We start from the raw sequence: 13788 nt of genomic DNA on the forward strand, positions 1-13788 counted from the left end.
CATGTTGTGCTCACTGTTGACTCACCATGTTGTGCTCACTGTTGACTCGCCATTGTTGTGCTCACTGTTGACTCACCATGTTGTGCTCACTGTTGACTCGCCATGTTGTGCTCACTGTTGACTCGCCATGTTGTGCTCACTGTTGACTCGCCATGTTGTGCTCACTGTTGACTCGCCATGTTGTGTTCACTGTTGACTCACCATGTTGTGTTCACTGTTGACTCACCATGTTGTGTTCACTGTTGACTCACCATGTTGTGTTCACTGTTGACTCACCATGTTGTGTTCACTGTTGACTCACCACGTTGTGTTCACTGTTGACTCACCATGTTGTGTTCACTGTTGACTCACCATGTTGTGTTCACTGTTGACTCACCACGTTGTGTTCACTGTTGACTCACCACGTTGTGTTCACTGTTGACTCACCATGTTGTGTTCACTGTTGACTCGCCATGTAGACAAAAAGCACTACCTAACTTTCACGTAATATGTTTATAAGTACGAGAATATTTTATATATAAGCATGAGTCTCCAGCAGCCTCAACACCTCGTTGTTCCTGACTCACCACTCCATCATTAGTCTTTCCAACATTCATCTTGTTTGTCCAACTTGTCCTTTTACAAATTACAAATTGAAGTGGACAATAAATTTGTATTTTGAATTCAGGCGATATTTAGCCGTAGCGCATACGAGCGAAAAGCGACGTTTGTCCTCAATCTATATACACCTCTCTCCTTGTCAATAAATATTGATATATTGTTCTGCGTATCTTAGTCTTTTCAGTCTCGCTTATATTACAGATTCGTAGAAATTCTCAGTTTTAAACATTACTTTGAAGAATTGCAGACAATTTACAAATCTCTAATTATTGTTAATGCTCTCGAGTGGATATTATTAATATATTTTTTAACCAGGCTGCAGATAATGACATGCAGGAGCAGGAGCAGGAACTGAGCTTTCTACTGCATGAACCTCATTTGAGGTCAATAGGCAAGAAGATTTGCTTCAATAATGGCGCCTCCATCACCCTCAACTTGTCTTTTAGTAAGTAACTATAATAATAATGCATACTGAATGTTGGCAGAATATTGTCAATCGCATATGCTAGATAACAACAGAAGAAAACACACACACACATGCAGTTGCAATGTAGGATAACAACATCAGGTAAATTGTGTATTTGTTTGTTATGAACTTATCTACGTTACCAAATCGACTTGAAACCACAGCTGAGGGCATTCTTGGTCAACAAATCAAAAGTAAATGATTAGTGTATTGTATAATATATTTCGAAGTAATGTTTTATAACCGTGCAGGCTACAGTCAGCTCCGGTTGACGGATTAGGTATATTACTTAACTATCCAAGTAAATACATATTGCTCAAATTAAATGGTTGTGAGAGAAGCACCTTATGATACAGCTATTATAACGTGCTCGCCTCACCTCTTGCATACCCATCGTGCAATGGTCAACTGTCCCAGACTGTGGCGTTGTGTTTACGAGTAGTCTTTTCCCCTTACTTCTAATTCAGTTTCCTTCATTTGCCTTACGAACTCGTCGTTACCTCTCCGACCAGTATGTAGGGTGGATGACTGTCAGTCATCAGCCCTACACACCCAGTCAATCATCGATCATCCACACCATATGCCAATACTTCATTAAACATCAAACCGCACCATGTACTATCCATTGTCAGCCAGCCATCCCCCATGTGCAGTCAATTGTCAGACACCCAACCTATATGTCCAGCTCTCACCCCCCACCCCCACATGTTCAGTCCAATGGTAGTCATCAAATCCACACGTCCAGTCCATTGTCAGTCAACAAATCAACACGTCCACTCCACAAGTCATCTACTCCACATGTCCAGTCTATTGTAAACCTTTCTGTTATCCCATTTTAACTATTGTGGACGTCATACATCTGCCTGTATCATTCATACACTGTCTCTCACATCTATCATACAATGTACTTCAACGTGAGAATGCAACAAGCATAAAAAATACCACCAACAATGAGTGTGCATGCTGTGTCAGTACCACCAACAATGAGTGTGCATGTTGTGTCAGTACCACCAACAATGAGTGTGCATGCTGTGTCAGTACCACCAACAATGAGTGTGCATGTTGTGTCAGTACCACCAACAATGAGTGAGCATGTTGTGTCAGTACCACCAACAATAAGTGTGCATGCTGTGTCAGTACCACCAACAATGAGTGTGCATGTTGTGTCAGTACCACCAACAATGAGTGTGCATGCTGTGTCAGTACCACCAACAATGAGTGAGCATGCTGTGTCAGTACCACCAACAATGAGTGTGCATGTTGTGTCAGTACCACCAACAATGAGTGTGCATGTTGTGTCAGTACCACCAACAATGAGTGAGCATGTTGTGTCAGTACCACCAACAATAAGTGTGCATGCTGTGTCAGTACCACCAACAATGAGTGTGCATGTTGTGTCAGTACCACCAACAATGAGTGTGCATGCTGTGTCAGTACCACCAACAATGAGTGAGCATGCTGTGTCAGTACCACCAACAATGAGTGTGCATGTTGTGTCAGTACCACCAACAATGAGTGTGCATGTTGTGTCAGTACCACCAACAATGAGTGTGCATGCTGTGTCAGTACCACCAACAATGAGTGTGCATGCTGTGTTAGTACCACCAACAATGAGTGAGCATGCTGTGTAAGTACCACCAACAATGAGGGAGCATGTTGTGTCAGTACCACCAACAATGAGTGTGCATGCTGTGTCAGTACCACCAACAATGAGTGTGCATGTTGTGTCAGTACCACCAACAATGAGTGAGCATGCTGTGTCAGTACCACCAACAATGAGTGTGCATGCTGCGTGAATACCTCCAACAATGAGTGAAGATGCTGGGTCAATATTACCAACAATGAGCGTCCATGCTATGTCAATACTACAAAGAATGAGTATTCCTGCTGCTTCAACAACACCAACAATGAGTGTGCATGCTTGGACAATACCATCAGCAATAAGAGTGCATGCTGTCAATACAACCAACAATGAGTGTCAACGCTGAATCAATACTACCAACAATGAGTGTACATTCTGTGTCAATACCACCAACAATTAGTGCGCAAGCCGTGTTAATACTACTAGTAATGAGTGTACATTTTGTCAATACTACCAATAATGTGTGTGTATGTGTGTGTGTGTGTGTGTGTGTGTGTGTGTGTGTGTGTGTGTGTGTGTGTGTGTGTGTGTGTGTGTGTGTGTGTGTGTGTGTGTGTGTGTGTGTGTGTGTGTGTGTGTGTGTGTGTGTGTGTGTGTGTGTGTGTGCTGTGTCATTATTACCAATACTGAGTTTACATGCTGTGTCAATGCTACTACCAATGAACATGCATGGGTGTCAATACTACCAACTATTAGCATGAATGTTGCAGCAATACTTCCAACAATTAGCATGCATGCTTTCGTGGTGAATTTGCTGTTAATTGTTGAGATAAGTTGACTGTATAAATTAGGAAATTATTTAAAGCCATATAAAACTTTGGTGAGATTTAAATTGTATTTAATATTTTTTAATTTTAATTTAGGGTGTCCAGTGATGTTGAGCGTTCAGATTCAGATTTAATTTCGATGATTTAATTTGACTATTTTGATCTGTGTTCCACGGGACAGTCACTTGGATGCTCATGTGCTCTGCACCAACATATTTGGTGCACATACCTAAATATATAAGATACACATATAACTGACCTCGGCAACACTGCCATGGAATCTGGACTAGAACTTATTTCAAGTATTGCTATTATTCTACTCTATGTGTAATTACTGGATAGTATACATTCAGGTTAGTATTATTTATGTTTTTAAAGCTATAGCTGGCAAAGAAGCATGGACGTAACATTAAATCTGGAAGATCCCAATATGGCCGCTCCGAGGTCTTTCCTTGGTAGGTGAACATATGTCGTCAGAATTCTTCTTGTCGTCAAAATTTTGGCTAAGATAAACGTAAAGAACACATGATTATATTATAATTATTTTCGCTATGGGATTATCATTAAATAACCCTACTTACTGATAGATTATATTTCATTCATCGTAACTTCACTCAACAATTATCTTAAACTACTTAAGCACAACCAAACTTGGCCAAAATATTAATGTACAAAGACTAGTTAGGGTTTCACTTATCTATTGCTGAAGTGTGAGGCGGACAACGACCAGTTTTAAGGCCTTTGTGGTCATTTAATGGCTGGCAACAGGAATGCTCCTGTGTCCATTGGCGGCGTATGAGTGATTGTGATGCCTTCCCCTCTCATCAGAGACTATATTGTTCAGTTGTTAGTGGTCATCCTCCCGGTGATAGACAAGCATACATTAGCCAAACTGGTACTCTGGCAAATGATGGACATGCTTACACTAGACAACTTGACGGTGATGGTCAAGTTGTAACATGGGTCAATCTTCCAATGATGAACAGGTTTACACTTGTCAGCCTACCTGTGCTGGGCAGGTTAACACTGGTGTGCACATATGCTCTTCCCTACCCTGAGAAAATAATATTCATGCAGGTATTGAATTCCTTATTTAATAAAGATTTACTATCCAAAAGGTTTACTCAATCCTACCTTTCAATCAATAATATTACTCAGCCTTTGCCATTGGACATATATTTTACTAGGTTCATTGTTTTTTTAAGCTTAACCTCAAAATATATTATAAAGTATTCTTCCTGAAGTGTTAATAGCAATTGTTAATTCGTTTTACAGATCATTTAACAAGATAATTGGTCCACCCATAATGTACGGATGTTAAGCAATGGTTTGCCGAACAACGCAATACTGAGCTTCCCGAGTGGCCTAATAAAGACTGCGAAATGAGCCCCAGAGATAATGTACATGAGAACATAGTTAGCAACTGGGCGCCGGGGCAAGACTGATCCCACCAACGTCTGCTTCAACATACGCAGGCAGACTTGGGGGTTGTCCTGCCATCAACAGGAAACCTGCGGCTAATGTAAAACCCCGTCGCCCTAATGTCCCAAAGGCTGCAGGTTATAAACAGCAACGGAAGATGGACAAGATATTGATTCTTTGGGATGATATCAAACGGGGTTCAAGTTTGTCTGTTTATGTATATGGATTCTTTCTAATTGTTTGATAATAAATGTCTAACCATGTTATGTTGGTTAATCATCTTACAAATACCAAGGCACATCAGATACAGTTTTATAATACTGTATGACGATGAAGTATATTACTGGACTTTGTTTGATGGACTGTGACTGAAATTATTGTATTTACATACACATTTATTGGTCAGTAATTATTGCTATTTACCCCTAACATTCCTAGGTTTCGCACTGTTCATTCAGATACCTCAGATTGCAGTTCATCCCTGATAGCAACTGCATATATCAAGGGAGACTGACGGTTGCATTCGAGAATTCCCTGGCCTTCTTCAGGAGAGGTTTTTCTAAGTCCGCCAACCGACGTTTGTCATTCAAGTTCCCGGATTCTTCCCACCGCTGCACCACAGTCTAACAGTTGGAGTCTAGCCCTAGCTTCGGTTGGGGACGGACGTGTTGAATCGGCGCTCCGGCTGTTGGCGTTGTTTACCAGTTTGGCCGGTTGAGGGCGGGTGTGTCTCTGCCTGCCTGTGCTGACGTGGAGTTAACGATGGGGGTCCCCCTCCCCCCTGTACTGCGGGCTCAGTCTGTGGGCCTCGAATTTTCCTGCCGGGCTGGGTACCCGGAGATAGCGCTGATGTGTGAGTTGCTTCATGTCCCTGTGATCAACATTTATGGTGTCGAGCTGGTGACGGCTCGTCGAGCAATATTGAAGTTTACCGAGGAATTGGCATATCGCGACTTTCTCCGTCGTTACGAGGGGCGGACATTGCCCCTGCCGGATGGTGCGGGCACTGTGTCACTATCTGATCGGAGTGGTGCCCTCACTTACGTCAGTGTGCATGGGGCTCCGTTGGAGTTTCCAGAGAGTCTGCTATGGCGGTACTTCAGCCGGTATGGCGCAGTGGTTAGTGTGCGGGTGAACGTGGTGTCTTCCAGTCCACTTAAGGGTGTGAGGACTAACATTCGCACCCTGGGCATGAGGCTCCGGGAAGATATTCCGTCCTCTGTGCGGCTTATGGGCTACAACGTTCGGGTGTTTTACGCCCATCAGCCTCGGACGTGTTATCGTTGTGGCCTCTTGGGCCATCAGGCTGCTGACTGTTCTGCGCCTGCCGTTGCACCTGTGAACCTCTTCAGTGAGGAGGATTTTCCACCGCTTCCTGTGGAGGAGGATTCAGTGGATGTGGACGTCTCTTCAGCCACGGATGTGCCCCCTGTGTCACCTGTTGCGCCGCCTGGTGCGCCCCCTGTTGTTGTCGCCTCTCCACAAGATGTTGTGGCGTCGCAGGGTGATCGTCCTGCTCCGACTTGTGTCCCTGGGGTTCTTCAGACTGCCTGCTGCTCGATTCCCCCGTCTTCCAGTTCGTCCTCTGCTGCGTCTGACCCTGTCCCTGCACCCTTGCCGACTGTTCCGGCTGTGCTGGGTGATGGGGTGGATCCGGCGCTTCCTCCTGTGCCTGGCCTGGTGCCCCATGTGGTTGAGGATGCTGCCGTTCTGCGTCGTGCGTCGGTTCGCCCGGCTTGTGTTGCGCGTCTCTCTGAGTCGGCCTCCGGGTCTGATGATGTGCGGCCAGAGCCTAAGCGTTCCCAGCGTTCGTCTTCAGCTTGGGCTGACGTTGGCGATTTCGACGCTTGTGGATCTGCCGGCGAAGGTGGGGTGGCTACGGTTGCGTTGCAGACTACGGTGACGGCGGAGGGGCATTTGTCTGAGGATGCCAGTGCCGGTGTTTCGGCCTCCACTTCAGATATGGTGTCTGCGGTTCCTGCTTCGGGTGCGTCGCCTGCCTCGGATGGCTCCGGTTCTTCGTGGGGGGTGGTTCCCCCTGCTGAGGTTCGCGGTGAGCGGGGCCTGGTGATGGTGTTGAAAAAGACTGCTCGCTCTGGTGGTTCTGTAACCCCTTCCTCGGTCCCCGTTTCATCGACTGCGGTCTCGACGCCTCTTCTGTCTCTGGCCATCTCTTCAGTGTCTCCTGCGGTCTCGGTGGAGACGTTACCATCTCGTTGCTTGTCCCCTGCTCCTGTGCGTATGGCGACGCGGCCGTCCCGGCAGCCCTCGTACGCTTCATTGGTGTCGTCTGCTACCTCGAAGGACGTGGCTTGCGCTCTCCAGCCTCGTTATGCGACTTGCGTCGGTGAGCTTCAGGAGTGGCCGTTTCCACCTGATCTTGAGGTTCCCGAGTTTATACTGGGCCCACGGCGGCAGGGGGATCGTCCCCCCAGTGACATGGAGTATTTGATTTGGGAGGTCTATAAGCGACGGTATCCTTGGGATTCGTTCCCTGGTAAATATATTCCTGTCTCTGAGAAATGTATTCCTCGCTCATGATTCCTTTGTGTATTGTAGGGTGCGGGTCAGGTGTGTGTGGGTGGGGCGGGTTTGTTTCCCAGTTCCTGCATGCTCCGGTTTGTGGTTGTGGGTTTGTGTGGCTTGTGTGTGTGTCCGGTTCCTGTGAGGTCTGGGGTTTGATTGGTGTGTGTCTGATTGTGGATGTCGTGTTCTTATGTTGTGCTTTGTGGTTCTATGTTTTTATGTTGCTGCTTGTGCGCTTGTTTGTGTCGTGTTGAGTGCCCTTCAGGCTGTTGGCGTGACCCGGTCAGGGTTTATGATTTTTGTCGAGTTTTGCCATTGTGCTATTCTTTGTTTGTTGTATATTTGTTTTCCTTTCTAGTTGTTATTTTTATTATTATTATTATTATTATTATTATTATTATTATTATTATTATTATTATTATTATTATTATTATTATTATTTTCGTTTTGTGTTGGTGCCTCTCCGTGTGTGTTTGAGGTGCTGGTAGCCTTGTTCTGAATATTTCATATTTTGGTGTGTTATTTCTGCATTGTATTCCACTGTGTTTTAACTTGCTTGTTGTGGTTTGTTTGTAATTATTGTTGTTTTGTGGTCGGCCCTTCCGGTCGGCGTTTTTGTGTTTAGTACATTTGTTCCTTTATGTTTTTGCACGTTTGTGCTTTGTTATTTTGGTCTGTTCTATGTTGTTATTGTTTACTTTTATTGTACTTATAAGCATGCTTGCATGTAAAAATTAATAAAAAAAAAAACAGTTTAACAGTTGGCTTTGTTATTCCAAGTTCTCTAGCCGGGCTGGCGATTGACATGCCTCTCGCATAGCAGCTATTGCCGTCCTTGACATAGCCGTTCGTCGCTGGAGTTCTTCCTTGATACAGAGTTTGCACATTTGAGTTGACTCGTGGATTTGTCTGGAGGGAGTGAAGGGCCCACATTCTTTAACCCAAACGACGACTCTTTATTCTAAAGTTTAACAGTTAAACAACCATTGTAAGAAATTGGCTTCTTTTAGCGAAGCACTAGTTTGTCGAACAACAAATATAATCACGTAGTCCATGTTGAGCATAAAATTTTGGAAACCATTGAAGAAACTATCAGGAAATGAGAAAAGACATTAAATTCAGCTTCCCAGGAAACAGATTAACCAAAGGAAACTACGAAAGAAAACTTGCCTAAAATATAAAGGACGATCCAAAATCATTCTATGCCTATATACAAAGTAATACCGAAACCAAGAACTCAGTAGGACCTCTAAAATATGAGACTAACCAAGATATAATGGATGATAGATGGGCAGCAAACACTCTGAAAGAATATTTTGCATCAGTGTTCACACTAGAAAGATTGAATGACCTCCCATCACCTACACAAATGTTTGAAGGAGGTGAAGAGGATGAATTAAAGGACATACCAATTACATGCGACGCAATCAGGAAGAGCATTGCCAAACTAAAAGACTCAAAAATTCAAGGTGTGGATAGATTTCAATCCAAAATCGTAAAGGAATTGGCAAATGCATGCCACTGAAACTCTTTTTCAGAAAATCCTTGGACCAAAGGATAGTTCCTCTGGATTAGAAATATGCAAATGTTACCCCTATTTACAAAAACAGACAGAAAAATCGGCAGAAAACTACCATCCGGTCAGCTTGACATCACACATCTGCAAGCTCATGGAGATAATCCTAAGGGAAAGATTCCTACAACATCTCACAGATAACAATCTCGTAAAATCAACGCAACATGGGTTTGTTAAAAATAGATCCTTACTAACCTGCTCGCATTTCAGAAAATGGTATCCGGTTATTCAGACAAAGAACTTCTGGTAGATGTAGCTTACATTAGCTTTGCTAAAGCTTTTGACAAGGTACCACATGAGAGACGGGCAAGGAAATTACAGGCACATGGAATAAATGGGGAAATATTGGAATAGATTAAACAATTGTTAAAACATGGAGAAGAAAGGGTCGTGCTAAATGGGAATGAATCAGACTGGGGAAATGTGCTAAGTGGGGTGCCACAGGGGTCCATTTTGGGGCCAACCCTTTTTGTCTTATAAATCATAGATGAGAATATTAAAAACCACATCATCAAATTAGCAGATGACACTAAGATCTATGGTAAAGTGGGAAGTGAGAGTGATATTGAGACCATACAAAGAGATCTACATGAACACCACAAATAGTCAGATGACTGGGAAATGCATTTTTAATATCGATAAAAACGAGACCTTGCATGTGGGGCACAACAATCTAAGTCAAGACTACCAAACTAACAGCACTACCTTACAACAGATAAACCAAAAAAAGTACCTTGGAGTCAGAATCCATCATTCATTATAAGTTGAACAACAAGTAAGAGCGGCAGTAAAAATAGATAACAAAATGCTGGGAATAATGAAGCGTACCTTTACCGTCAAGGAAAAAAAGGAGTTGATCAATTGTATTAGTCTCTGGTGCACCCCCACTTGGATTATTGAATCCAGGCATGCAGACCTCATCTTCAAAAAGACATAGCTGATCTGGAGAAGGTGCAACACCAGTCAACAAATATCGTACCAGAGCTAAGTCATCTCTCATATCAGGAACGGTTGAAGGCCACTGGGCTAACAACACTGTAAACCAGGCATGGCAAGCCATATCTCATCGAAACCTTTAAAAATACAGAAAATTTGGTGGATGTCGATCCGGACAATTTCTTCATAAAAGGTCAGATGTCACACGAACGCGGAGCAACGGGTTCAAGCTCAACAAACCACAATATAAGTCAGAAAACAGGAGATGCTTTTTCACCCGTAGGGTTGTAAACCTGTGGAACCACATACCCGCCGAAGGCCTAAACGCCAAAACTCTGTTGGGTTGTATATTACTGCTGGAAAAGAACATCAATGCAAATGGAGGGGACCTTTGACAAGCCGTCGTCTTTCTGTCTTCATCGAGGCCACTGATGTTGGTGGCCCTCAGGTAAATTCAGGTAGATTCAAGTAACTCATCACACAACAGTGAACTACACACGTAATGTGATCAGACATCTCATGTCTTCCATTTTTAACATGCATATCAGGCTATGTGCGTCTGTGAATATGTGTGTGTGTGTTGTTAGGAACCTTACCTCCTGTGGTAATGCCTTTTGGGTTGAAAAATGCCCCAGCAACTTTCCAGTGTCTTACGAACTTAGTTTTAAAAGACATGCCACAATGTAAAGCATACTTGGATGATATTGCAATTTGTCACAATATTGGGAGGACCATATGAAAAGTTTAGCTAAATTATTAAAATGTTTAAAGGAGGCTAATTTAACTGTAAACTTGCACAAATGTACCTTTGCCAGAGCTAGTATTGTTACTTAGGATATGAAGTGGGAAATGGAAAGCTGTTACCACCCAAGAATAAAAAATATTATATATATACTAGCTGTACCCCGCCACGCATTGCTGTGGCTCAGCAACGCATGTGCGTTACTGTGCCACAGCAGCAGCAACCTTCCCCTGTCTCCCAGTCCTCCCCACCACTCCCCCCCCCTCCTCCGTCCCCTCGTCCTCCTAACCATTCTTCGCTCCCCCGTCCCCTCGTCCTCCCCACCATCCCCCACTCCATCATCCCCTCGTCCTTCCTACCATTCCTCACCTCCCCCATCCCTTGGTCCTCCACACCATTCCCCACGCCCGTCACCTCGTCTTTCCCACCATTCCCCACTCCTTTGTATGATGATCAAATGGTCTAATGATCAAATGATGATGTTCCAATCAGAAAATTGGGAACAGGTTTCCTATTCTGGGAAAAAGGAAAACTGTTTCTGGGGCTAGATTCACGAAGAAGTTACGCAAACACTTACGAACCTGTACATCTTTTCTCAATCTTTGGCGGCTTTGTTGACAATTATTAAACAGTTAGTGAGCTCTGAAGCACCAAGAGGCTATTTATAACAATAACAACAGTTGATTGGCAGGTTTTCATGCTTGTAAACTGTTTAATATATGTAACCAAAGCCGTCAAAGACTGAGAAGCGATGAACACGTTCATACGTACTTGCGTAACTGCTTCATGAATCTGGCCCCAGCTGTTCCCATCACTGAAGTATAAGAAAAACAGTTCAAAAAACGAAATAAAATAATGAAAAAATAAGAAAAATAAACTATACTCACGAAATGAATGGTATGGTAAACAAAACAGCTCAATTCCAACGCAATGTCACACAAAATAGTTAAATAAAAATTTAATCAATGGAATCATAACATATTTAGTATAGCATGTGTTGGTCGTATGTGCAAAAGATAGCGCTGTTTTTCAAAAATGCATGTTTTTACCTGTTACCAGTGGTGGCATCTATATAGTAGGTATATAAAAATACACGCGTATTCGAATGGAACTTTGTGTCAAAATTCCAAAGAAATCGGTGAAGAACTTTTGGAGATTACAGCATGTGTTGCTCTTACATTCAACAGATGGCGGCCTTTTTTTCAAAAAAGCATGTTTTTTTCTTTCACAGGTAGGGCATGTATGAAGTAGGTATATAAAAAGACGCGCCTATTCGAATGCAACGTTGTGTCAAAATTTCAAAGCAATCGGTGAAGAACTTTCGGAAATTAGCTATTATGAACAAACGAACATTTCCATTTTTATTTATATAGATAGATAGCGTGAGTTGCTCTTATGTACAACAGATGGCGTTATTTCTTAAAAAAAGAATGACTTTACCTGTCACAGGTGGCATCTATACCTACGAAATGAACGGCATGGTAAACACAGCTCAATTTCAACACAATGTCACACAAAATAATTAAATCAAAATGAAAATTAATCGTAATTTATGAAAATTCAATTTATCAGTGCAATCGGAAACATTTAAATGGAATCGTAACATATTTAGTATAGTGTGTGTGTGTGTTGCTATAATGAAATTATTAGAAACATACAAATTAAAGAAATTAATTCAGATTTAGAAGAACTAAGAAATGCCCAGAGACCTGAAAGCTGCAGTATTAAAAGTTATGACAAGTTTTATAATGATAGGTATTTGTATGGTCAGCACAGTAACCGGATCAGGCAATGTGATGTAGTCATTGCGCGAATTCGTCTTGGCTATAGACACATCTGGCATGTTAGTGAAGCTGAGCCACTACCAGAATACTCAGATTGTAAACTTTGTGATAAACCTTTAATGCATTCACTAGAACACTATATTGTTGAATGTGAAACCATTAAGGACTTTAGACCTCCTGGCCTATTGTACCACCTTGTACCTATTGTACCATCATTGAGTCAGGTGTTCTGGAAAACATCCTAACAATTTATCCAAAATTTGCTTGTCCATTTTAAAGAATTAAGATAATTTTTTTTTATATTACTTCTAAACTGCATCAGTTATGAACCCATCCCTGCCCTTGTGTGGCAGTGCACAATAGAAAGTTGTTTTCACATATCCATATATTAAAACATTTTTTGTAACCATGATATATATATACTTCCGCCAACAGTTTAGACCTATTATCTTATGTATGACCCTCTGTCCTGCGTGACAGTGAATACCAGCATTATCCTCACTTTAATAAGACTTACTTGAAATCCTCAGATTAGGCAAAATTGTAATTAATTTTGTCAATAAAGATGTTAATAATAATAAAGCTATTACGTGCAACAGATGGTGCTGTTTAAAAAAAAAAAAACATTTCTACCTGTCACAGGTGTGGCATCTATATAGTAAGTATATAAAAACATGCGTGTATTCAAATGGAACGTTGTGTCAAAATTTCAAAGCAATTGGTGAAGAACTTTCGGAGATTAAAGTGAGTGTTGCTCTTATGTCCAACAGATGGCGCTGTTTAAAAAAAAAAACTTGTTTTTTCCGTTCACAGATGAGTCATGTATATAGTAGGTATATAAAAACACGCGCCTATACGAATGCAACGTTGTGTCAAAATTTCAAAGTAATCGGTAAAGAGGTAAAATCGGTAAGGCAGTGTCTGGGAAGCTCCTGGACGCAGGTTCGAATCATCGTCATGGCCCTTGTGGATTTGTTCATTTGATGCATCACGTTATTGTGATATCTGTGTGTGTAATCGGTAAAGAGGTTTCGAAGATTTTCCTCACAAGAAAAACACATGAAAACACAGTTTTTCAAAGACTCATGCTTTTTTCCCTTCACAGACACGATATCTATATATTATGTATATTAAAACCGGCTCCGATGCGAATGGAACGAAATGTGAAAATTTCAAAGCCATCGGTGAAGAACTTTCGGAGATTAGCGATTATGAACAAACAAACATTTCTATTTTTATTTATATAGATATATGAGTGCCCAGTGTTGACTAGTTAGAAGGAGGTGCAAATAATATCTAGGTATGTGTGTAAATTATAATAAGTTCT

General features: G+C 42.1%; 1 protein-coding gene across 1 annotated transcript; it reads left to right on the forward strand.

Moving 5' to 3' along the window:
• Positions 1-662: 662 nt before the first annotated feature.
• LOC138358999 (uncharacterized) lies at positions 663-13037 on the forward strand. Its single transcript, XM_069317489.1, has 2 exons — positions 663-1045; positions 4751-13037. Exon 2 carries the CDS (start codon positions 5660-5662, stop codon positions 7436-7438), a length of 1779 nt encoding a protein of 592 aa, XP_069173590.1. The 5' UTR covers positions 663-1045; positions 4751-5659; the 3' UTR covers positions 7439-13037.
• The last annotated feature ends 751 nt before the right edge of the window (positions 13038-13788 follow it).

The sequence above is a fragment of the Procambarus clarkii genome, chromosome 88 (genome assembly GCF_040958095.1).
Source record: "Procambarus clarkii isolate CNS0578487 chromosome 88, FALCON_Pclarkii_2.0, whole genome shotgun sequence".
Lineage (NCBI taxonomy): Eukaryota > Metazoa > Arthropoda > Malacostraca > Decapoda > Cambaridae > Procambarus > Procambarus clarkii.